The 27,602-nt window shown below is 44.1% G+C and overlaps 1 protein-coding gene across 1 annotated transcript in view; it reads right to left on the reverse strand.

Moving 5' to 3' along the window:
- The window catches only part of YAF2 (YY1 associated factor 2), a 45,677-nt gene that overhangs the window by 9,463 nt on the left and 8,612 nt on the right, over positions 1 to 27,602 (reverse strand). Inside the window, exon 3 of the mRNA XM_056573946.1 lies at positions 16,031 to 16,183. Within this exon, the coding sequence (XP_056429921.1) occupies positions 16,031 to 16,183 (153 nt within the window). The remainder of the gene's footprint in view (positions 1 to 16,030; positions 16,184 to 27,602) is intronic.

A 27,602-nucleotide genomic window follows, 5' to 3' on the forward strand; every position in this document is an offset into this window, starting at 1 on the left:
GGTTTCTTATGAGAAACCAGTGATCAATGTAAAAGATCAGTGTGTGCAGTGTTATAGGTCCCTATGGGACCTATAACACTGCAAAAAAAAAAGTGCAAAAAAAAAGTGAATAAACATCATTTAACCCCTTCCCTATTAAAAGTTTGAATCACCCCCCTTTTCCCATAAAAGAAAAAACACAGTGTAAATAAAAATAAAAATAAACATAAATGGTATCGCCGCGTGCGGAAATGTCCGAATTATAAAAATATATTGTTAATTAAACCGCACGGTCAATGGCGTGCGCGCAAAAAAATTCCAAAGTCCAAAATAGTGCATTTTTGGTCACTTTTTATATCATGAAAAAATGAATAAAAAGCGATCAATAAGTCCTATCAATGCAAAAATGGTACCGTTAAAAACTTCACATCACGGCGCAAAAAATGAGCCCTCATACCGCCCCATACACGGAAAAATAAAAAAGTTATAGGGGTCAGAAGATGACAATTTTAAACGTATTAATTTTCCTGCATGTAGTTATGATTTTTTCCAGAAGTCCGACAAAATCAAACCTATATAAGTAGGGTATCATTTTAATCGTATGGACCTACAGAATACATATCAGGTGTCATTTTTACCGAAAAATGTACTACGTAGAAACGGAAGCCCCCAAAAGTTACAAAACAGCGTTTTTTTTTAAATTTTGTCGCACAATGATTTTTTTTCCCGCTTCACCATAGATTTTTGGGCAAAATGACTGACGTCATTACAAAGTAGAATTGGTGGCGCAAAAAATAAGCCATCATATGGATTTTTAGGTGTAAATTTGAAAGAGTTATGATTTTTTAAAGGCAAGGAGCAAAAAACGAAAATGCAAAAACGGAAAAAACCTCCGGTCCTTAAGGGGTTAAGTTGATTGTGAAAATGAAAAAAAAATAATAATAAATAAACAAACATTCTCACTATAATGCTGACGTTACCCAAAATTTATACACACATGGCCTCCCACTTCTATTCCAACCAAATTCTCTCACCAAAAGCTTGATGGCGCTCCTCTTTGAGCATTGTAGTTCGCCCGCAGAGCACTTTACATCTACAAATGGGGTATTTCCATATTCCATAATGGGGTTACAAATTTTGGGAGGCATTTTCTCCAATTACTCCTTGTGAAAATGAAAAATTTGGGGGTAAAACCAGCATTTTAGTAAAAAAAAAAAATATATAATAATTTACACATCCAACTATCAAACACCTGTGGGGTGTTAAGGCTCACTGTACCCCTTGTTACATTCCTTGAGGGGTGTAGTTTCCAAAATAGTATGCAATGTTTTTTTTTTTTTTTGTTGCTGTTCTGGCCCCATAGGGGCATCCTAAATGGGACATTCCCCCCCCCCCCCAAAAAGCCATTTCAGAAAAACTCACTTTCCAAAATCCCATTGTCGCTCCTTCCATTCTGAGCCCTCTAGTGCACCCACAGAGCACTTGAAATCCACATATGAGGTATTTCCTTACTCGAGAAAAATTGGGTTACAAATTTTGGGGGCTTTTTCTCCTTTTACCCCTAGTAAAATCTTAAAAACTGGGTCTACAAGAACATGAGAGTGTAAAAAATGAAGATTTTGAATTTTCTCCTTTACCTTTCTACCATTCCTGTGAAAAACCCTAAAGTGTTAACACACTTTCTGAATGTCATTTTGAATACTTTGGGGGGTGCAGTTTTTATAATGGGGTAATTTATGGGGTATTTCTAATATGAAGATCCCTCAAATCCACTTCAAAACTGAACTGGTACCTGAAAAATTCAGATTTTCAAAATTTTGTGAAAAATTGCAGCTGAACTTTGAAGCCCTCTGATGTCTTCCAAAAGTAAAAAAATGTCAACTTCATGATGCAAATATAAAGTAGACAAATTGTATATGTGAATCAATATATAATTTATATGGAATATCCATTTTCCTTTTAAGCAGAGAGTTTAAAAGTTAGAAAATGCTAAATTTTCATGACATTTTGGGATTTTTCAACAAGAAAGGATGCAAGTAACAAACTAAATTTACAAGTGTGTTAAAGTAGAATATGTCAAAAAACAATCTCTGAATCAGAATAATCAGTAAAAGCATCTAAGAGTTATTAATGCATAAAGTGAGAGTGGTCAGAATTGTAAAAAAAAAAAAAAATGGCTCAGTTCTTAAGTGGTTAAAACTGATCAAAAAGTCCAATCAAAAACATGGTTTTTGTAGGTGGCACTGTGCTTCTTCCTGGGTTAGGATACGAAGAAACAGGAAAAAAGTGTACACCTTTGGATGCTGGCGCTGCTCAATGGAATAATTTATTGATACCTGCATTTATTGATACATGCGAACAAAAAGACAGTGAAACAAGATGCGTTTCGGGAGCGAGCCCTACCTCCTCACAATTATTTCAATGAGCAGCGCCAGCATCCAAAAAGGTGTACAGTGTACACTTTTTTCCTGTTTCTTCGTATCCTGTATCATTGCCGACAGACCCTGCCAGGACATCGGCCAGAACACCAGCAGGCTGCAGTTCCGGGGTTTCGCTACAAACACCCTGTGAGGAAGGGGTTACACGCACGATACCAAGTATCGCTCCAGGTGAGCACAATACATATTACTTCTATGCAAGAACCACCCATCGGAATTACACGAGGCGCTGCCCTCCATCTCTCCCCCCCCCCCCCCTTTTTTTCTCCTATACCGACACATCTCTTCCTGGGTTAGACAGGTGACCTGTACTGGGGAGTTTACCTTATCTCGCTGTATTTCACCTGGCATTTCATTTTCCTCGGTGAATACAGTGGAGAAGAATTTGTTTAATATATTTGCTTTTTCCTGATCCCAGTTTATAATTTCTTCCTAATTTTTAAAGGGCCAACACTTTCATTTTTGACCTTTTTGCTATTTATATAGTTAAAAAACATTTTGGGGTTAGTTTTAGTCTCTTTGGCAATGAGTCATTCTGTCTCTATTTTCGCAGCTTTTATCTGTATTTTACATATTTTAAGTTTTTCTCTATAGCTTTTTAACTGCCATCTTGTTTTAAGTTGTTTAAATGCTTTATTTTTGTCATTTATTGCCCCCTTAACATTTTTATTCATCCATATTGGTTTTCTTTTATTTTTGACCCTTTTATTCCCATAGGGTATATACATCTTACAGTGAGAATTTAAGATATTCCTAAAAGTCTCCCATTTAGTGTCAGTATTGTTCTTTTTGAGGACATTATTCCATTTTATATTGTTAAGGGCTTCTCTGAGTTGATCAAACTTTGCTTTCCTAAAGCTCATTGTTTTTGTGGCCCCTCGAGGGATTCCCTTATTGAAGAACAAGTTATAATGTATTATATTATGATCACTATTTCCTAGGTGTCCTTCTACTTGCACATTAGTTACTCTGTCTTGTCTGTTGGTTAATATTAAGTCTAGTAGGGCGCCCCCTCTGGTAGGGTCCTGTACCATTTGGGACAGATAATTGTCTTTAGCTCTAGTCAGAAACCTGTTTCCTTTATGAGATTCACAGGTCTCAGTCTCCCAGTTTATATCAGGATAGTTAAAGTCCCCCATTATTGTCACCTCATTTTGATTTGCTGCCTTGTTTATTTGCTTCAGCCATTATGGGTCTACATTGTACTGGATTTTCAGACAACTGCACAGATTGAGAACAACCACTGCCATTTTTTCCTATATGAAATTTTGTTTTGTTTTATTAGGTGTAAGCAGAATCGTTTTCACTCATTAGCATATAGTTTCGCTGTCTGCAGGCTACGAGTAAGGACCTGTTCCCAATAAGGAATTTCTGGACACATTTTTCATAATGAAGCTCTGTATGTGTTTTTTATATAGCAATATGTGGCCTCTGCCATAGCTATACATGGGGAATTACAAAGACAGGTACCGTATATACTCGAGTATAAGCCGACCCGAGTATAAGCCGAGACCCCTAATTTCAACCAAAATCCCAGGAAAAGTTATTGACTCGAGTATAAGCCTAGGGTGGAAATACCTCATCCCCCCTGTCATCATCCAGACCCGTCATTAACATCCTCATCATCCCCTTGTCATCATCCCACACATCCCCCCTTCATCATCCCCTTGTCATCATCCCACACATCCCCTTATCATCCCACACATCCCCCCTTCATCATCCCCTTGTCATCATCCCACACATCCCCTTATCATCCCACACATACCCCCCTTCATCATCCCCTTGTCATCATCCCACACATCCCCTTATCCCACACATCCCCCCTTCATCATCCCCTTGTCATCATCCCACACATCCCCTTATCATCCCACACATCCCCCCCTTCATCATCCCCTTGTCATCATCCCACACATCCCCTTATCATCCCACACATCCCCCCTTCATCATCCCCTTGTAATCATCCCACACCCCCCCCCCCCTTCATCATCCCCACACCCCCCCCCCCTTCATCATCCTCTTCTCATCATTCGCCCTCAGTGGTCTTCAACATGCGGACCTCCAGAGGTTTCAAAACTACAACTCCCAGCAAGCCCGGGCAGCCATCGGCTGTCCGGGCTTGCTGGGAGTTGTAGTTTTGAAACCTCCGGAGGTCCGCAGGTTGAAGACCACTGCGGCCTTCAACATCATCCAGCCCCCCTCTCACCTCCGCTCGGCGCTGGTCCGGTCCTGCAGGGCTGTCCGGTAAGGAGGTGGTCCGGTGAGGAGGTGGTCCGGGCTGCTATCTTCACCGGGGGGCGCCTCTTCTCCGCGCTTCCGGCCCGGAATAGAGCCGTTGCCTTAACAACGACGCATCTGCGTCGTTGTCAAGGCAACGTGACTATTCTGAGGCCGGGCCCGAAGCGCTTAGAAGAGGCCTCCCCGGTGAAGATAGCAGCCCGGACCACCTCCTCACCGGACCACCTCCTTACCGGACAGCCCTGCAGGACCGGACCAGCGCCGAGCGGAGGTGAGTACTCAGAACTAAAGGGGGTGAGAGGGGGCTGGATGATGTTGAAGGCCGCAGTGGTCTTCAACCTGCGGACCTCCGGAGGTTTCAAAACTACAACTCCCAGCAAGCCCGGACAGCCGATGGCTGCCCTGGCTTGCTGGGAGTTGTAGTTTTGAAGCCTCTGGAAGTCCGCAGGTTGAAGACCACTGCGGGTGGGGGAGTTCACTCGAGTATAAGCCGAGGGGGGTGTTTTCAGCACGAAAAATCGTGCTGAAAAACTCGGCTTATACTCGAGTATATACGGTACATGCCCAGGACGATGCACTATTCGCTGTCAGCATAAACTATCACTTCTTACACACACTGGCTGCAAAAGGGTTAAAATAAATGTAAACCTTTGTTTACATGAATATCATGAGGGGGATAATCCAAAACTTTCAAATAGGGTTGCACAATTTGGTGAGAATGTCAATTATGGAGGTAAATATTACAATTTTGATATATTAAAATCCCATTTCATGTCCATCACCCTTAAAGCGCAACTGTCATGATGGTTGGGCTATGTAAAGTAACAACAGTATGGTAAAAGTGCTTAGAATATCAATCAGACGTTTCCTTTATCTACTTTATACAGGTTGTTGCAGGTTTTATGATCACAAAAAATGCATTTGTATACAGCCAGCAACAGTCAGGTAGGCGTGGCCTGGGATTTACTATGCCCTGAGCCACAACACCTATCTACTTTTCTTCGGCGCTGGTACCGCCATGTGATCTCTCCTACATGCTGCAGGGATGACACCAGAGAGTTTTAGCTCCCTCTACTAGCGCTCGATTCTGGTGCCTGTCAGCTCACTGCTGTGTGTAATGCTGTGTGTTCACTCTATGCCTCTAGTGACCGCAGCAACCAGCATAGAGGGAGCTCTACAAACTCACTGGTGATAAAGCCTGCTGAGCAATGCAGAGCGCATGCGCTGGGTCCTGTGTGTCAATCACACAAAAGGTCCCTGCGCTACAGGAAAGTAGACAGGCGTGGAGGTTCGGGGGTATAGTGAACCCCTGGCCACGCCTATCCGACTGTTGCTGGCTATATACAAATGCATTTTTTGGGATCATAAAACCTGCAATGAAGTACATAAAGGTAATGTATGATTGATATTCTAAGCAAATTTAAGTTATGCTTTAACATGATGTCTCTCTGCGGAGGGGGGGGGGGGGACAAAAACAGAAAAAACTGATGATTACTTCCCCTGTAGGTCTACCGCAGATCCTGTTCTCCTCCGAGAAGAACCAGCTGCTGGAGAACAAAATCTGCTGCAGACCTACAAGGGACCAGGGCTAGGTAAGGCTTCTTTCACACTACAAAATGACTCCGTTTTAAAGATCCGTTCGAAGTTCCGTCTGAAAATCTGTTGTAAAACGGCAGTTACAAAATTCTATACGGCCATTAGAAAATCCCATTATAGTCTATGGGATTTTTCTAATAGCCGCTTTAACCCGTTATCACCAGTTATTAATAACGGCCGTTATTTTTCTGATGGAAGAAAGTAACGGGAGAATTAGTGCATGCACTATTTCTCCCATTCATTCGCCCGTCACAAAATAATGGCCATTATTAATAACGAGCGATAACGGGTTAATACGCCCATTAGAAAAATCCCATAGACTATAATGGGATTTTCTAATGGCCGTATAGAATTTTGTAACTGCCGTTTTACAGCTGATTTTCAGACGGAACTTCGAACGGATCTTTAAAACAGAGTAATTTTGTAGTGTGAAAGAAGCAAAGCATCAGTTTCTTTTCTAATGTTTGCCCAGCAGGACCTGATCGGGTCTGAGGCCGAGCCGCTGCCGAAATTCACAGGCAAGATAAGAATTGCAGTAAATGCAATTGGCTAATATCTAAATTTGATTGTTTTTAAGATAAGTCACACAGCCCTACTTTCTGATAGTATACCTGTCTGGTTTTGCCCAAGACAACCAAGCACAGCTCATCTTTAACCCCTTAAGGAACCATGACGTATGGAGAATCCCGGTCCCCGCCGGGTGCCGATCGGACCGGGATGCCTGCTGAAATCATTCAGCAGGCATCCAGCGCAAACCCCCCCCATGTCGGCAATCACGACAAATCGCAAGTGAATTCCCACTTGCGATTTGCGCGATTCCGGGTCATTACGGGTCTATGGTGACAGGGAATATAAGGGGGATCGCGGTTGTCTAAGACACCCACGATCCCCCTGAAGGGATAGGAGTGAGGTGGCAGAGGTGCCACCCCTCCTATTCCTGCTATTATTGGTGGTCTAGACGCGACCACCAGTAGCAGATCAGGGGCGGGGGGGGGGTTAACTTTCGTTTCCCCGTCCTGCCCACCCACAATAGGCGGGGCAGACCGGGGAAACGACAGAGGACCGGCGCCAAAGATCCACTTACCGATTCGGGAGGGCGTCGGAGCCAGGGGGTGACGGAGATCCGCGGGCGGCGATGACCGAACACTTGACATACACATATGAGGTATTTTCTTACTCAAGAGAAATTGGGTTACACATTTTAGGAAGATTTCTCTCCTTTTACCGATTGTAAAAATTCAATAACTGGGTCTACAAGAACATGTGCGTGTAAAACATGAAGATTTCGAATTTTCTCCTTCAATTTGCTGCTAGTCCTGTGAAACACCTAAAGGGTTAACAAACCTTTTGAATGTCATTTTGAATACTTTGAGGGGTGCAGTTTTTATAATGGGGTCATTTATGGGGTATTTCTAATATGAAGGCCCTTCAAATCCACTTCAAAACAGAATTGGTCCTTGAAAAATTTCGATTTTGAAAATTTTGTGAAAAATTGCAAAAAATTGCTGCTATACTTTGAAGCCCTCTGATGTCTTCCACAAGTAAAAACATGTCAACTTTATGATGCAAACATAAAGTAGACATATTGTATATGTGAATCAATATATAATTTATTTGGAATATTCATTTTCCTTATAAGCAGAGAGCATCAAAGTAAAAAAAAAAAATGCAAAATTTTTTATTTTTTCCATAAAATTTTGGAATTTTTCACCAAGAAATGATGCAAGTATCGACAAAAATTTACCACTAACATAAAGTAGATTATGTCACGAAAAAACAATCTCGGAATCAGAATGAAAGGTAAAAGCATCCCAGAGTTATTAATGTTTAAAATGACAGCGGTCAGATGTGCAAAAAATGGCCGGGTCCTCCAGTGAAAATTGGCTGGGTCCTTAACTCCCTGGGGACGAAGGGCGTATGCATACGCCCTCGCGTCCCGTCACTTAACCCCTTAAGGACCAAGGACGTGCCGGTACGTCCTTGGTCCTGCTCTTCTGATATAACGCGGGGTTACACAGTAACCCTCCGTCATATCACGGCGGGCCCGGCGTCATAGTGAAGCCGGGACCCGTCTCTAATAGATCGCGGCGCCGCGCGCTATTAACCCTTTAGCCGCGCGCTCAGAGCTGAGTCGCTAAAAGTGAAAGTTCCCGGCTAGCTCAGTCGGGCTGTTCGGGATAGCCGCGGCATCCCGAACAGCTGACAGGACAGCGGGAGGGCCCCTTCCTGCCTCCTCACTGTCCGATCGCCGAATGACTGCTCAGTGCCTGAGATCCAGGCATGAGCAGTCATGCGGCAGAATCGTTGATCACTGGTTTCTTATGAGAAACCAGTGATCAACATAGAAGATCAGTGTGTGCAGTGTTATAGGTCCCTATGGGACCTATAACACTGCAAAAAAAAAAAGTGAAAAAAAAAAGTGAATAAAGATCATTTAACTTCTCCCCTATTAAAAGTTTGAATCACCCCCCTTTTCCAATAAAAAAAAACACAGTGTAAATAAAAATAAACATATATGGTATCACCGCGTGCGGAAATTTCCGAATTATAAAAATATATCATTAATTAAACCGCTCGGTCAATGGCGTGCGCGCAAAAAAAATTCCAAAGTCCAAAATAGTGCATTTTTGGTCACTTTTTATATCATTTAATCAATAAGTCCTATCAATGCAAAAATGGTACCGTTAAAAACTTCAGATCACAGCGCAAAAAATGAGCCCTCATACCGCCCCATACACGGAAAAATAAAAAAGTTATATGGGTCAGAAGATGACAATTTTAAACGTATTAATTTTCCTGCATGTAGTTATGATTTTTTCCAGAAGTCCGACAAAATCAAACCTATATAAGTAGGGTATCATTTTAATCGTATGGACCTACAGAATAAAGATAAGGTGTCATTTTTACCGAAAAATGTACTACGTAGAAACGGAAGCCCCCAAAAGTTACAAAACAGCATTTTTTTTTCAATTTTGTCGCACAATGATTTTTTTTCCCGCTTCACCGTAGATTTTTGGGCAAAATGACTGACGTCATTACAAAGTAGAATTGGTGGCGCAAAAAATAAGCCATCATATGGATTTTTAGGTGCAAATTTGAAAGAGTTATGATTTTTTAAAGGCAAGAAGCAAAAAACGAAAATGCAAAAACGGAAAAACCCCCGGTCCTTAAGGGGTTAAGGACGGAGGGCGTATCCATACACCCTCGGATTTTCCGATCACTGCCGCTCGCCGGACGGTGATCGGACCGGGATGACTGCTGATATCTATCAGCAGGCATCCCGTGGCAATGCCTAGGGGGGTCAGATCGGCGATCGCAGCAAATCGCAGGTCAATTCAGCCCGATCTCCTGGAAAATAAGAGACTGATCGGTGCTGTCAGAGACAGCTGGGTGGGTTAGAGTTCATTTCCCCCTCTCTGGCCACCGATCGGAAGTCGGTACAGAGCGGGGGAACATGGGCGGAGAGGGCACCCTGTTTGGGAAACACTGCTGTAGGGTTTTGGTGGAGACAAGCCCCATCCTTGCACCCGGTCCACCCCTACTGCAAAGAGATGTGCTCTAGACAAATAGGGAGACACCTAGTGGCAGTTTTTGTGAACACACAAAAGAAAAAATGAAGTTTTCTGTTTTCAACAAGTTACATTAGAAAGATTGTGTCACACATGCAGTTTAAGACAGATTCAGAAGTGGATCCAACAGGAAAAAACTTGCAGTATATAAATAAGTATGCTAACCTTATCTCCTGATATTTCTACATGAAGCATCACAATTACTTTCAGTGATATATAAAAGCATCACAATGTAGGTTCTTAAAGGGGTATTCCAGCCTCTAACATTCATTCTTTCCCCTTTGCACAGGATAGTAAATAAGGGTCTAATTATGGGAGGTCAGACCACTGGGGCCTGATATGATCTCAAGATTGGTAACAGTCTCCTGTGGGAATAGAGTTGCAGGTCATGCACATGACCTGCAATTCATTGTATACGGGAGCTGCTGGAGATAGCTAAGAGCTATATAGAAGTTGGAACAATACTTTAACCTGTTGAGGACGAAGGACGTATCCATACGCCCGTGGGAATTTCAGTCCCCACCGCGGGCCGGGCAGGGACTGGACCGGTGTGACTGCTGATATCAATCAGCAGGCACCCCGTGCAAATGCCCGGGGGGGGGGTCATTAGAACCCTCCCCCCCCCCCCCATGTCGGCGATCGGCGCAAATCGCAAGTGAATTCACACTTGCGATTTACGCCGATTCCGGGTCATTACAGGTCTATGGTGACCCGGAATAGAAGGGGGATCGCGGTTGTCTAAGACAACTACGAACCCCCTGAAGCGATAGGAGTAAGGTGGCAGGGGTGCCACCCCTCCTATCTCTGCTATTGGTGGTCTAGACGCGACCATCAATAGCAGATCGGGGGCAGAGGGGTTTACTTTCGTTTTCCCCGTCCTGCCCACCCACAATAGGCGGGGCATGACGGGGACCGAACGCCGAAGGTCCACTTACCCCTCCGAAGGCTGCGGGCGACGGTGATCGGGGGGCGGCGACGGAGATCGGCTCCCTGGATCCTACGGAAGCCGGTAAGTTGCCTAGCAACATCTGGATAGTAGCCCTCCAGATGTTACAAAACTACAACTCCCAGCATGCCCAGACAGCTGTTTTCTGTTTGGGCATGCTGGAATATGTAGTTTTGCAACAGCTGGAGGGCTGCAGTTTGAGACCACTATATAGTGGTCTCTAAACTGTATCCCGCCAGATCTTGCAAAATTACAACTCCTAGCATGTTTAAACAGCTCTTTGCTGTCTGGGCATGCAGGGATTTGTAGTTTTGCAACATTTGGAGGGTCACAGTTGGAAATCACTGTGCAGTGGTCTATAAACTGTAGCCCTCCAGATGTTGCAAAACTGCAAATCCCAGCATGCCCTTCGGTGATTAGTACATGCTTTGAGTTGTAGTTTTGCAACAGCTGGAGGCACACTGGTTGGAAAAATTCTGAGTTAGATAACAGAACCTAACTGAAGGTTTTCCAACCAGTGTGCCTCCAGATGTTGCAAAACTACAACTGCCAGCATTCACTGTCAGCGCATGCTGGGAGTTGTGGTTTCGAAACAGCTGGAGGTTTTTCCAGCTGTACAGAGTACATTCACACGGGCAGGTTTACAGTAAGTTCTGCTTCAAGTTTGGTCTGCGGCAAATTCTTCGCTGCAGCTCAAACTCCTAGCGGGAAACTCACCGTAACATGCCAGTGCGAATGTACCCTAAAAACACTACACTACACTAACACAAAATAAAGGGTAAAACACTACATATACACCCCCTTACACTGCCCCCCCCCCAATAAAAATGAATAACGTATTGTATGGCAGTGTTTACAAAACGGAGCCTCCAGCTGTTGCAAAACAACTCTCAGCATTTCTGGACAGCCACTGACTGTCCAGGCATGCTAGGAGTTAAGCAACAGCTGGAGGCACCCTGTTTGGGAATCACTGGCGTAGAGTACCCCTATGTCCACCCCTATGCAATTCCTAATTTAGTCCTCAAATGCACATGGTGCTCTCACTTCAGAGCCCTGTCGTATTTCAAGGAAACAGTTTAGGGCCACATATGGGGTATTTCCGTAATCGGGAGAAATTGCACTACAAATTTTGGGGGGCTTTTTCTCCTTTTACCCCTTATGAAAAGGAAAAGTTGAGGGTTACACCAGCCTGTTATTGTAAAAAAAAATGAAATATTTACACTAACATGCTGGTGTTGCCCCATACTTTTTATTTTCACAAGCAGTAAAAGGAAAAAAAGCCCCCCAAAATTAGTAATGCAATTTCTCCTGAGTACGGAAATACCCCATATGTGGGCGTAAAACGCTCTGCGGATGCACAAGGCCCAGGAGTGAGAGCGCACCATGCACATTTGAGACCTAAATTGGTGATTTGCACAGGAGTATTTTACACTGGTTCTGACATAAACGCAAAAACAAATACCCACATGAGACCCCATTTTGGAAACTACACCCCTCACAGAACGTAACAAGGGGTATAGTGATCCTGAACACCCCACAGGTGTTTGACGAATTTTCATTAAATTTGGATGGGAAAATGAAAAAAAAAAATAATAATGTTTTCACAAAAATGCTGGTGTTACCCTAATTTTTTTATTTTCACAAGGGAAAATAGGAAAAAAGCCCCCCAAAATTTGTAACCCCATTTCCTCTGAGTAATAACATACTCCATATGTGGATGTAAAGTGCTCGGCGGGCGCACTACAATGCTCAGAAGAGAAGGAGCGCCATTGGGATTTTGAAGAGAAAATGTGTCCGGAATTGAAGGCCACATGAGTTTACAAAGCCCCCATAGTGCCAGAACCCACCCACCCACATGTGACCCCATTTTGGAAACTACACCCCTCGTATAATGTAATAAGGGGTACAGTGAGCATTTACGCCCCACGTGTCTGACAGATTTTTGGAACAGTGGTCCGTGAAAATGAAAAATGTTATTTTTCATTTGCACAGTCCACTGTTCCAAAGATCTGTCAAGTGCCAGTGGGGTGTAAATACTCACTGCCTTATTAAATTCTGTGAGGGGTGTAGTTTCCAAAATGGGGTCACATGTGGGGGGTTCACTGTTCTGACACCACAGGGGGCTTTGTAAACGCACAGGCCCCTGACTACCATTCCAAACGAATTCTCTTTCCAAAAGCTCAATGGTGCTCCTCCTCTTCTGAGCATTGTATTTTGCCCGCAGAGCATTTTACGTCCTAACATGGGGTATTTCCATACTCAAAAGAGATAGGGTTACAAATTTTGGGGGGCATTCTCTCCCATAACCCTTTGTAAAAATGGTAAATTTGAGGAAGAAACTGCACTTTAGTGAAAACATTTTTTTCTTCATTTACACATCCGATTTTAACGAAAAGTTGTCAAACACCTGCGTGGTGTTAAGGCTCACTGGACCTGGACCCCTTGTTACGTGCCTTGAGGGGTGTAGTTTCCAAAATGGTATGCCATGTGGGGTTTTCTGCTGTTCTGGCACCATAGGGGCTTCCTAAATGTGACATGCTCCCCAAAAACCATTTCAGCAAAATTCACTCTCCAAAATCCCATTGTTGCTCCTTCCCTTCTGAGCCCTCTACTGCGCCCGCCAAACACTTGACATCCACATATGAGGTATTTCCTTACTCGAGAGAAATTGGGTTACACATTTTTGGAGGCCTTTTCTCCTATTTTTACTTGTAAAAATTCAAAAACTGGGTCTACAAGAACACGCGAGCGTAAAAAATGAAGATTTTGAATTTTCTCCTTCACTTTGCTGCTATTCCTGTGAAACGCCTAAAGGGTTAACAAACTTACTGAATGTCATTTTGGATACTTTGAGGGGTGCAGTTTTTATAATTGGGTCATTTGAGGGGTATTTCTAATAGGAAGGCCCTTCAAATCCACTTCAAACCTGAACTGGTCCCTGAAAAATTCTGATTTTGAAAATTTGGTGAAAAATTGGAAAATTGCTGCTGAACTTTGAAGCCCTCTGATTTCTTCCAAAAGTAAAAACATGTCAACTTTATGATGCAAATATAAAGTAGACATATTGGGGGGAGATTTATCAAAACCTGTGCAGAGGCAAAGTTGCCCAGTTGCCCATAGCAACCAATCAGCTCGCTTCTTACATTCCTAACCAGGCCTGTGAAAAATGAAAGTAGTAAGCTGATTGGTTGCTATGGGCAACTTTGCCTCTGCACAGGTCTTGATAAATCTCCCCAATTGTATATGTGAATCAATATATAATTTATTTGGAATGTCTATTTTCCTTACAAGCAGAGAGCTTCAAAGTCAGAAAAATGCAAAATTTTCAAATTTTTCATCAAATTTTGGAATTTTTCACCAAGAAATGATGCAAGTATCGACAAAAATTTATCACTACCATAAAGTAGAATATGTCACGAAAAAACTCTCTCGGAATCAAATTTATAAGTAAAAGCATCCCAGAGTTATTAATGCTTAAAGTGATAGTGGTCAGATTTGCAAAAAATGCTCCAGTCCTTAGGGTTATAATGGGCTTCATCCCCAAGGGGTTAATAGTGACTAGAGAAAATTTGGTGCCTTATTGCTAATCCCAGGTAAGGCTGGGTTCACACCACGTTTTCTTAAATACGGTTCCCGTATACGGTTTGGAGGAGAGGGGCGGGGCTTAATCGCGGCGCCCGCACTCAGCCGTATTCGGGAACCGTATTTAATGCAAGTCTATGAGCCGACCGGAGTGAACCGCAGTCTCCGGTCGGCTTCGTTTTCGGCCGTATGCGGTTTCCCGACCGCAGGCAAAAACGTGGTCGACCACATTTTTGCCTGCGGTCGGGAAACCGCATACGGCCGAAAACGAAGCCGACCGGAGGCTGCGGTTCACTCCGGTCGGCTCATAGACTTGCATTAAATACGGTTCCCGAATACGGCTGAGTGCGGGCGCCGCGATTAAGCCCCGCCCCCCTCCTCCAAACCGTATACGGGAACCGTATTTAAGAAAACGTGGTGTGACCCCAGCCTAACAACTTCATTAGGAGTTAATGGAGGTCACGCCGTAAAATGTGTGTATATATGTATAATATATACACATATATACATACACACAACCATATTTAATCGGCGTATAACACGCACTTGTAAAACCTAAATTTAGGGCAAAAACCCTGCCTGCGTGCTATACCCTGATAAATGTTCTGGTCTCTGATTTAAAGTGGCCGCAGCGCCCGGACACTCCTCCTCCCGATTTTAATATTTTTCATATTTCCTTACCTGGCCACGCTCCGACAGGCTCAGGAAATGCGACGGGTCCTGTGGGCTGTGTGGATAGTAATGTGTGTGACGAGTGACGTCTCCTGCCGGCTCTTCTGCACGGCGTCAGGGACGTCACTCATTTCCTGCAGCCGCCGCGGGTAACTGTTCTAAAGTGGCTGCAGCCGGGCTGCTATACTTTAACAAGCAGCCAGTGCTGCAGCCACTCTAACCAGCAGTGGCTGCAGAGAATGAGGAGTGACGTCCCTGATGACGTGCATTACCTGAGCGCTGCCAGGTAAGGAAATATGAAAAATAGAAAAAGCAGGGGGAGAGGGGGAACAATGAGCAGGGGAGGATTATGAGCAAAGGGGGGGGGGGGGGGGCCGAAAGATGAGCAGCGGCAATCACAGGGGAAAGGAGGCACATGGGATCAGAGGGGGGGGGGTAAATGTGTCACAGGGGCTGAGAAAAGGGAAGGAATGATGTGGCATGGGGAAGGAGGGGGGGGGGGGGGCAAACACTGAGGAGCAGGGGAAACAAAGTTGGGGATGATGAGGCATATAGTTCAGAGCTTCCAAGTCATTTATTTTCCTTTTTTCCCCTAAAATGTTCCTCTGAAAATGAGGGTGCATGTACACACACACACACACATTTACTTATTTATTTTGTCCCCATCTCCTATACCCACACATCTTAGGAAGCATGTATGTGGAAAAAAAATGTCACCCAGAAAAACATGATTCCTGATAGTAGATTTCTATACAGACAACACCAGAACATTAAGACTTTTATGGTGTTTTCACATGTACAGTATTCTGCGCAGATTTGATGCGCAGGATTTTCTGCTGAAGATTTAAATGTCAATTAATTGACTGTACACAGTCTCAAATCCTGTGCATCAAATCTGGGCAGGATACTGTATGTGTGTATTGACCCTTAACGTGATCTATTAGTTTCTTCATTAAACATGCTATTTGTTGGGTTAGGTGAATGTAGCATAGAATGGCTTCAACAGATAATACCTCGCTTTCTTGTTACTGTTCTTTTTAATAGATATTTCTTTTTCACTTTTTTCTTTCTCTGTTTTGTCTTTTTTCTCTTTCTTTGACTGCATGGGAGGCACAAATTGCTGCGTTACCTGCTGAGATACCAACTGGGAAACAGGTCGTGGTTTCCTGCAGATAGAAAACACAGTTATTTCTGGCAAACATGTTTCTTCATATAGATTTAGGACAAAAGCTACATGACCACTAACGGCTGGCAGCAACATGTTGATGCTTCAATGGGCCCGCATTAAAACTAATTTTTGCTATTGCACTCCTTATGCTAAATAAAAAAATATTTCTAATATACTTTGTTTAAAAAAAAAAAAAATAAGTTTTCTATGTTTTATTTCTGCTTAAAAAAGCTCAAGAGCACATTTCCCCCAACTCATACACAGACCTCGGACCGAAGCCCAAACACAGGAAGTGCAGCCTGGAGTGCTGAGGGGGGGGGGGGGGGGGTGTCCAGCCAACAGCATATGGCAGTTAATTGTGAGAGGAGCTGTGATTGGGTGAGGCTGGACACGCCCCCTCAGCACTCCAGGCTGCACTTCCTATGTTTGGGCTTCGGTCCAAAGTCTGTGTATAAGATGGGGGAAAATGTGCTCTTGAGCTTTTTTAAGCACAAATAAAACTTTTTTTTTTTAAACAAAGTACAGTGGTCCCTCAACATACAATGGTAATCCGTTCTAAATGAACCATCGTTTGTTGAAACCATCGTATGTTGAGGGATCTGTGCAATGGAAAGAATAGGAAGTTATACTCACTTGTCCCCGCCGCTCCGGACCCGTCACCCCTGCCCTGAATGTCGCCCTACATCGCTGTTGCCGTGTCCCTGACGCTCCAGACGTCTCTGCCTCCCTGGGATCCTCGCTCTCCGTTGCCGCAATCACGTCACTACGCACGCCGCTCCTATTGGATGATGGGACGGCGTGCGCGGTGACGTGATGATGACAAAGGAGAGCGCCGGCGATGCAGAGGACCCCGAAGAGGACGCGCCGGAGCCCTGAGGACAGGTAAGAGACCATCACCGGAGCACACGGGGCACCGTAAACGGCTATCCAGCAGCAGCTGAAGCAGTCTCTGCTGCCGTATAGCCGTTCATGCGATGGCCCTGACATACAAAAGCATTGTACACTAGAAATATCTTTTATTTACCATAAAGTAAATAAAGGAGTGCAATAGCAAACATTTGTTTTAATGAGAGCTACTCTTTAAAGGAAAACTGTCAGCTTGCTCCCCCCGCACTAACAAGCAGTCCTGGCTGGTAGTGCGGGGGACACTGATCAGTTTGATGCCTTCTGTGCCCAGATCAGTCCCGGCGTTCGTTCGAAATCTTTGTTTTTCTGTATATGATAATTAGGTTCTAAATGGCACAGGCCGGGGTCACTGGCACTCCGAATCTGGCCACAGTGCCGCCCAGCTCATCAATACTCCTCCCCTCCCTCATCTCCCCGCTCTGTAACGAAGAGGGCGAGACAGAGGGAGGGGAGGAATATTGATGAGCTGGCTGGCGCTGCGGACGAGCAGCGCTGACGTCAGAGTGCCAGTTAGAGAAATTTTCACTAATTAGTGAAAAATCCACGTTAGCACCTAATTAGCATATACAGAAAATCAAACATTTCGGACGAACGGCAGGACAGATACGGGCACGGTAGGTATCAAACTGATCAGCGTCCCCCACACTACCAGCCAGTACTGCTGGTTGGTGCGAGGGGAGCAAGCTGACAGATTTATTTTAAAGCATACCTATCAGATCACCAAAATAAAAAAAATTAATAAATAAAATTATACGTTGCTCAGTATGTCATCCTTATCATGTACATATCATTTTTGTGTGTCTATAACCTATATTTCTTTCAGAATTAGCTTTATTTCTGAATTACCTTATGTTGTCGACTAGAAGCAGGGGGGCGGGTCCCTTTCTTCTCCTCAGGTGATAACCACTCCCCCTCCTCACTCACTCTCCTCAGTCACTGGTCTCGGGAGTGAGCATCTATAGCCATTTCCTTTCTGGTTTTATGCTACACACAGTGTGCTTACAGCTTTTGCAAAACTACAGCTCCCAGCATGCCCACACATCCTTTGTTTTACAACAGCTGGAGGCATGATTGGTAAAAACTCAGATTTACAGCAGTGTTGCCGCAGGCTGTGTTCCTCCTACTGTTGCAAAACTACAACTCCCAGGATGCCCACACATCATTTGGCTGTGCAGGCATGCTGGGAGTTGTAATTTTGCAACAGCTGGAGGCATATGATTGTAGTCCCCCTGTATTACATACATACATACACACATTGACTTAATTTATTCATACACATGCACATTACGTAGACAACACAGATATATATATATACACACACATATACATATAAACACACACATATATACATACACACATGCAGGGACACTTTTTAAACAAATAAATCCTCCATTCAGTCCCCATCTTCAGTCACCAGCTTCTTTCATCATCTGCTCACAGGCAGCAGTGTAATCCTGCCCCTCCCCCCTCCTCCTCACAAGAGACTGAAGTAAACACAGCAGCTTTAGATCTGCAGACCTGTCAATCATGAAGTGGGTCCATGAGGTAGGTGATGACTAGTGAACACATTCAGGCTGGTATGTATCCCAGGAGGCAGGGGGGCAGTTGTTTGACTGGCTTTTTCAGTATGAAATACTGAAAATGTTTTAATGAAAGCAATTGCAAAACCTATTGGTTATACATGCTTTACGACATATCAAAAGTTTTTATTTCTGACAGTGCCCATTTAAGTAGCCCGCACTACATTCACTGTACACCGAGAAGCATATACTAAGATGGTTTGAACACTTTGGCTGCTTTCAGAACTCTCTCAGAAGTGAATGGAACAAGTCATGCAAGGTCGCTATACAAAGCGGCCACTTTAACAGGCGGGACAAGGGGTTGTGCTGATAGGTAGGTGATAGGTAGGATCTGCATCATAGAGGTCTAAGATGGTAATATCTATTTTAATTTCTACACTAGAAACCATTTAAAAGGGAATCTGTCAGCAACATGACCCACACTAAGGCCCCTTTCAAGAGGCCTAACCTGTTTATACAAGGCATTATAGTGTGGGTGATGCGGACTAATGCAGGTTACCCTTTTCAAATCTGTTGTGCTGTTCTAGAGATATATATAGAAAAATACTAATATGCAAATGATCTTTATGGAGTACTAGGGGCTCTGCAGCCCCTTGGTGCATCCTTCTGCCTTCCTGCAACAGCTCTGTAATACAGTCTAACAGCATGTCGCAAATACGTGCTGTGACATCAGGGAAGCAGTGCATGTTCACTTGTGGTTCGGGGCTGACGTGGACACAGCACGTATCAGTGATGTGCTAGAGAGAAGAGGATGACTATTCGTGAAGAGTGGCTGTATTACAAGGACCATCCAGGAGGACAGAACTGTGAATCAAAGGGCTGGGAATGCCCCCGGTGCTCCAAGTTGATAACACGCATATTAGGAATTCTCTATATATCTCCAGAATGGTGCAACAGATTAGAAAAAGCAAATTTACATTACAATCAGCATCACCCGCACTATTATCCTACATCACTGTGGGTCATGTTGCTAATGTGAAGGTCACGCAGAACCCAGCACCTCCATTCATGTGCAGGGGTCACCCACATGTTGTTGATGTGCTTGATAGGGGCTGTCTGGCTCAGTTTAGCTTTCACACTAAGGCCGCCATTTATCATTGTAGATGTAAGTGAAGCATTTTTCTACACCTTTTTTGGTGTGCTGGTAATGTGTAGGAGAACCAAATTTATTAAATGGTCGCAGAGCATATGATGCATTTTGTGCAGGTCACATTTTCTGAAATTTCTCTCTTCACATTCACCAAAAAGCTAAGCCAAGTCTGGGCTGGTGTAGTTTTAGAGACTTTTCTGTGGCTTTGCTCCTTTTCACAAAAAGCAGTTGATAAAACCCTTCCATATCATGGGTATTGCTAAAATCCATGGATTGGAACTCAAAATCAGCAGAAATGTGTAAACCAAACAGCGCAAATAAACCCTGCTTGCGCCTTTTCTGGACAAAAAAAAAAAACTCTCCAAAGACAATGATAAATGTCAGCCTATGAGTATTCATCCTTAATTAAAGGGGTACTCCGGTGGAATTTCCGTTGGGGACAAAGATGAGCAGTGGGGAATAGACCGACATGTCCTTGCTGTGCGCTCTGATTGCACTTGGAGCAGAGCAGCAGCGGGGACATGTCGGGCGGCGGTGGGGAATGAATTAATGAAGCAGCGCACAGGGGGGAAAGGTAAGGTAACAGCGGCGGTAGGGAATGGAGTGCTATAACAGCGCACAGGGGGGACAGGTCCCTCCATTCTCCGCTGCTCTTCTGTCAGATACGGAGATGAGCAGCAGGGAATGGAATGGCATGTCCCTGCTGTAGTAGTGCTAGAAGATGAGAAAATGACTGGGCAGCAGGCGGGGGGAAGAGGGGAGAGAATCATACATATACACATGGGGGAATTAAATTATACAGTCAGGCAGACTGATGTTTAAAAACCCCGCCGGGAGCCCTGAATGGTTCCTCAGTACCTGCCATTCAGGGCTCCCGGTGGGGAATTTAAAAATGAAAGTAAAATACATTGTACATTGCAGAAGAGCGGAGCATGCCGCCCGACCCCGTTTAATAACCTCTAAACGCATCGGGTCTCAGAAGTGAGACCCGATGCGATCAATCCCTCAGCCCCTGTACTACAACCCCCATCACGGAACAGTCTGTTCCATGATGGGGGTTGTAGTATAAACACTTATGTAACCTCCCCAACCACTGGCAGACTCCTGCAGACAGGGGAACTACTACTCTATCATGGAAACAAGTCTGTTCCATGATGGGAGTAGTAGTAGTCCCTCAACACTGCAGGAGTCTGCTGATGTCACCTCTTCTGAGAATGCTCAGAAGTAATAATGGATATTATAAACCAGTTGCAAACGGATGACAAAGGCTCATCTGTTTGCATAGACTTCAATGTTAAAAATAACTGCAGTAAAATTACCCGTTTCTTGTGACGGAAGAAAATTAAAGCATGTGCAGTTTTTTCTTCAGTCACAAATAACGTCCGTTATTCATGACTGGCTGTAACGGGTAATAATGGATAATCAAAAAACCCCATAGACTTTAATGGGATTTTGTAACGGCCGTTTAACATCCGTTTTTAAAGGCTTTTCTGACGGTAGTTTATAACGGGTCTTTTAACGGAGCAACTTTATGGTGTGAAAGGGGCCTTAACTCCTTAACAACGCAGGACGTATATTTATGTCCTGCGCCGGCTCCAGCAATATAACACAGGGTCACATACCGTGTTTCCCCGAAAATACACCCTACCCCGAAAATAAGCCCTAGCTGGATTATCGGGGTGGGCTGCAATATAAGCCCTACCCCGAAAATAAGATCTAGGCAATGCCCGGGCTGCAAATATTAAAAAAACAAACTTTAACTTACGTTCGTCCTCCGATCCCCCGTTGCTAAGGAACCGGCGTCACTGTTCTCCGCTGCTCTTGCCGCTTCCTGGTGTTGGGACGTCTCAGAGCCTTCAGCCTATCACCGGCCGCAGCGATGTCCCGCCTCTGCCAGTGATAGGCTGAGCCCACTGTCATGTAAGAAGCCAGCCCCTAGGAGACCCGGCGTCATATCTGGTCGGCTCGGACCCGCGGCTAATACCGGACATCACCGATCTCGGTGATGCCCGGTATTAACCCTTCAGACGCGGCTATCAAAGTTGACCGCCACGTCTGATGTGAAACCTAAAGCATCCCGGCAGCTCAATCGGGTTGTTCGGGACCGCCACAGTGAAATCGTGGCATCCCGTACAGCTTGCAGGACACCAGAAGGATCCCTATCTGCCTCCTGCATGTCCAATCGCCGAATGACTGCTCCGTGCCTGAGATCCAGGAAGGAGCAGTCAAGTGGCGATAACACTGATCAATGCCATGTTAATGCATGGCAGTGAACAGTGTAAGAGATCAGTGTGTGCAATGTTATAGCCCCCTATAGCATTGCAAAAAAAAAAGTGGGGAAAAAAAAAAAGTGGGGAAAAAAAAAAAAAAAGTGTTAAGAATCGACCCCCTTTTCCCATAAAAAAAAAAAAAACTATGTAAATAAAAATATAAAACATATATGGTATTGCCGCATGCGTAAATGTCCAAACTATAAAAATATATAGTTAATTAAACCGCACGATCAATGGCGTACACTTAAAATTCCAAAGTCCAAAATAGTGTATTTTTTGTCACTTTTTATGCCATTAAAAAAATGAATAAAAAGCAATCAGTAAGTTAGGGCTGGGCGGTATGACAAATATGTGTATCACGGTATTTTTGTAACTTATGGCGGTTCCATGGTATATAACAGTATTCCCCCCCTCCTCACCCCCAAAATTAATTACTAGCCCAGCGCTGCGCTGTCCCCATCAGGGTACTACTCACGTCACCCACAAGCGCTGCCCTCCTCGTCCTATTTGTTGTGGCTGCCGGCGCTGACACTCTATAGCTGTATCCCTATGCCCCGGCTGCAAAAGGTAAACAAAAATAAACTTTAACGCAAGTTCCTACACGTGAACATCGGACAGCCGTCAGCCTATCACCGGCCGCAGCGACGTTCCGGCTTCTTACATGACAGTGCGCTCAACCTATCACCGGCCGAGGCGGAACATCACTGCGGCCGGTGATAGGCTGACGTCTGTCCGACGTTTCAGTCTCCAGGAAGCAGGTCCAGAACGAAGGGGAAGGTGAGTTAAAGTTTATTTTGTTTACCTTTTGCAGCCCGGGCATAGGAATACAGCTATAGAGTGTCAGTGCCGGTCGGCAGCAACAAACAGGAGGGCAGCGCTTGTGGGCAATATGCGAGTATTTACCCCGATCGGGACAGCGCAGCGCTGGGCTGATAATTTGGGGGGGGTGTAAGCAGAACAGCGCTCGCGGGTCACATATGATTAGTTCCCCGATGTGGGGACAGCGCAGCGCTGGGCTGATAATTCATTCATTCCTGAGGGGGAGGGGCCAAACTGGTATTGCGGTATGGGTTAAAATTCATATCATACAGGACAAAAATTTCGGTATGAACCTGTATACCGCCCAGCCCTACAGTAAGTCCAATCAAAAAAAAATGGTACCGATCAATTCAGATCACGGCGCAAAAAATTATACATACATCCCCATAGGAGGAAAATAAAAAAAGTTATATGGGTCAGAAGTACGACAAAATAAAACTTATATAAGTAGGATATCATTTTAATCATATGGACCTACAGAATAAAGATAAGGTGTCATTTTTACCAAAAAATGTACTATGTAAAAATGAAAGCCCCCAAAAGTTACAAAGTGGTGTTTTTTCTTCAATTTTGTCGCACAATTATTTTTTTTCCGTTTCCCTGTGGATTTTTGGGTAAAATGACTAATGTTACTGCAAAGTAGAATTGGTGGCACAAAAAATAAGCAATAATAAATCCCCGTTTGTTCTGTAGTCAAGATTTTAACTGTACGTGCGACTTTAGAAAGATTGATTTTTTTTAGATGAATACTGTTTTGCAGTCTAGAATCAGGACATAAATGCATTATTCACAATGGTGTTCCACCTCACCCAGTGATTGGCCGAGCGGCAACACAGCCCCCGTCTCAGCCACACTCTTCCTGATGCCCAATAAATCGCAGTGTGCCTACAAGGAAACTAAACAGGAGACTTTGACTTATATACATACCTTCAGTCCGGCGCTCCGTCCCTCTGAAGATCGGCTTCTATCTGTGCTGAATTACGTACTGGAGGCAGGCCCGCCGGCTGGATTTGAATATTCATGGTCGCTTTTCATGTGGGTGCTTGTGCGTACTTAGCGATCACGTGACCATAAATAATCAAAACCAGCCGGTGGGCCTGCCTCCAACTCGCAATTCAGCGCAGAGAGAAGCCGATCGTCAGAGGGAGCAGGTGCCTGACATAAGGCATGTATATTAGTCAGAGACCCCACATTGGTCTCATGTTCACCCGCACTATAACCAGGTGTATTTGGTTTAGTGTGGGTGAATGGGAAGACTGTTTTCCTTTAAACCCCTTAACATGTTGGGGGTTAAAGTTCATTTCCCCCGCTCTGCCCACCGATTGAAGTCCGGCCAGGGGGCGAAGCATGGCTTGCTTACCGTAGCAGCAGCGGCGGCAGAGACATCGGGTGGCGGCAGGAGAAGGCAGGCCGGAAAGGATGGCGATGGAGGAGGCTGCAGTGAAGATCGCTGGTAAGTGATCTTCACTGTGGCCTTCTAAAAGTTGCAAAACTACAACTCCTAGCATGCCCAGACTGCCAAAGGCTGTCTGGGCATGTTGGGAGTTGTAGTTTAGCAACATCTGAAGTGACACAGTTTGGAGACCACTATACGGTGGTCTCCAAACTGTAGCACTCCAAATATTGCAGAACTTCAACTCCCAGCATGCCACTAAGCGGTCTCAAAACAGTTTTTCCCCAGTTTTTGCATAAGTTGTCTGAGCTAGGAAACAGACTATAGCTCAGTGTTTCCCAACCAGTGTGCACCTACAGCTGTTGCAAAACTACAACTCCCAGCATGTACTGACAGCCGAAAGGCATGCTAGGAGTTGTAGTCTTGCAACAGCTGTAGGCGCACACTGGTTGGGAAACACTGAGCTAGAGACTGTTTCCTAACTAAGTGATTCCAACCCGTGTGCCTACAGCTGTTGCAAAACTACAATTCCCAGAATGCACTGACAGACTGTACATGCTGAGAATTGTAGTTTTGCAACAGCTGGAGACACACGCATTGGAATCACGGAACTAGAGTCTGTTTCCTAACTCAGTGGTTCCCCACCAGTGTGCCTACAGGTGTTGCAAAACTAAAACTCCCAGCATGTATGGTCTGTCAGTACATTCTGGGAGTTGTAGTTTCGCAACAGCTGAAGGTTCCCCACCCCCATGTTAATGTCACATGGGCGGGGGATTACAGTGGGTTTCTTTCTACAAGTTTGAGCTGTGGCAAGTTTTCCACCTCAGCTCAAACTCCCACCGTAAAACTCACTGTGAACCCCGCCCGTGTAAACGTACCCTAAAAACACTACACCTACACAAAATAAAAACACTAAATACACACCCTTACACGTCCATCCCCCCAATAAAAATGAAAAACTTCTCATGCGGCAGTGTTTCCTAAACTGAGCCTCCAGCTGTTGCAAAAACAACAACTCACAGTGTTGCCGGACAGCCATCGACTGTCATGGCAGGCTGGGAGTTTTCCAAAAGCTGGAGGCACCCTTTTCGGGAAACACTGCTGTAGGGTTTTGGTGGAGACCAGCCCCATCCTTGTATTAGTGTCTGCCCCTATTGCAAATTCCTAATTTAGGCCTCAAATGCGCATGGCGCTCTCTCACTTCAGAGCCCTGTTGTATTTCAAGGAAACAGTTAAGTGCCACATATGGGGTATTTCCGTACTCAGGAGAAATTGCGTTACAAATTTAGGGGGAATTTTTTTCTTTTTACCCCTTATGAAAAGGAAAAGTTGGGGGCTACACCAGCATGTTAGAGTAAAAAAATAAAAAATGTTACCCTAACATGCTGGTGTTGACCCATACTTTTCATTTTCACAAGAGGTAAAAGGAGAAAAAGACCCCAAAAATTTGTAACGCTACTACTCGTGAGTACGGAAATATCCCATATGAGGAAGTAAAATGCTCTGCGGACGCACAACAGGGCTCAGGAGTGAGAGCGCCATGTACATTGGCCTAAATTGGCGATTTGCACAGGGGTAGCTGATAGTTACAGCAGTTCTGACAAACGCAAAATACCCACATGTGACCCCATTTCTTGAAACTACACACCTCAAGGAATGTAACAAGGGGTATAGTGAGCCTTAACACCCCACAGGTCTTTGACGAATTTTCGTTAAATTTGGACGTGAAAATAAATTAAAAAATAAAAATGTTCCCTTAAATTTTGAGGGGCTTTTTCTCCTATTACCCCTTGTGAAAATGAGAAAATTTGGGGTAACACCAGCATTTCAGCTGGTGTTACCCCAAATTTTTCATTTTCACAAGGGGTAATAGGAGAAAAAGCCCCTCAAAATTTGTAACCCCATTTCTTTTGAGTAAGAACATACCCCATGTGTGGAAGTAAAGTGCTCTGTGGGCGAACTACAATGATCAGAAGAGAAGGAGCACCATTGGGCATTTGGAGAGAGAGTTAGGCTGGAATTGAAGGCCATGTGCGTTTACAAAGCCTCCATGGTGCCAGAACAGTGGACCCCCCCCATATGTGACCCCATTTTGGAAACTACACCCCTCACAGAATGTAAAGGGGTACAGTGAGCATTTACACCCCTTAGGTGTCTGACAGATTTTTTAACAGTCATCCGTAAAAATTGCATTTTTCATTTGCATAGCCCAAAGATTTGTCAAACGCCAGTGGGTGTAAATGCTCACTGCACCCCTTATTAAATTCTGTGAGAGGTGTAGTTTCCAAAATGGGGTCACATGTGGGGGGGGTCCATTGTTCTGGCACCATGGGGGCTTTATAAACGCACATGGCCCCTGACTTCCATTCCAACCAAATTCTATCTCCAAAAGCTCAATGGTGCTCCTTCTCTTCTGAGCAATGCAGTTCACCTGCAGAGCACTTTACATCCACATATGGGATATTTCTATACTCAGAAGAAATGGGGTTACAAATTTTCAGGGGCTTTCTCTCACCCACTTTAACGAAAGTTCGTCAATCACCTGTGGTGTGTTAAGGCTCACTGTACCCCTTGTTACGTTCCTTGAGGGGTGTAGTTTCCAAAATAAGTTGGCATGTTGTTTTTTTTACTGTCCTGGCATCATGGGGGCTTCTTAAATGCGACAAGCCCCCCAAAAACCATTTCAGCAAAATTTGCTCTCCAAAATGCCATTGTCGCACCTTCCCTTCTGAGCCCTCTAGTGCATCCGCAGATCACTTTACATCCACATATGAGGTATTTCCTTACTCGAGAGAAAATGAATTACAAGGTTTGGGGGGGCCTTTTTACCTTTTACCCCTTGTAAAATTAAAAAAAAAATGGGGCTACAATAAACATGTTAGTGTAAAAAAAAAAATTTGATTTTTCTCCATTTTGCTGCTATTCCTGTGAAACATCTAAAGGGTTAAACTTTTTGAATGTCATTTGAATACTTTGAGGGGGCAGTTTTTATAATGGGGTCCATTATAGGGGATATCCAAAATAAAGACCCTCATATTCACTTTGAAATTTTCGGGAAAAAAATTGGAAAATTGTTGCAGAACATTGAAGCCCTCTGATGTCTTCAAGAAGTAAAAACATGTCAACTTTATGATGGACACAAAGTAGACATATTGTATATGTGAATCAATATAGAATTTGACATGTCCCTTTTCCTTACAAGCAGAGAGCTTCAAAAGTTAGAAAAACACAAAAATTTGAAAAAAAATTCTGAAATTAAGCATCAACGAAAATTTACCACCAACATAAAAAGTAGAAAATGTCACAAATCAAATTTATAAGTAAAAGCATCCAAGAGTTTTTAATGCATAAAGTGA

The sequence above is a fragment of the Hyla sarda genome, chromosome 4 (assembly GCF_029499605.1).
Source record: "Hyla sarda isolate aHylSar1 chromosome 4, aHylSar1.hap1, whole genome shotgun sequence".
Taxonomy (NCBI): Eukaryota; Metazoa; Chordata; class Amphibia; order Anura; family Hylidae; genus Hyla; species Hyla sarda.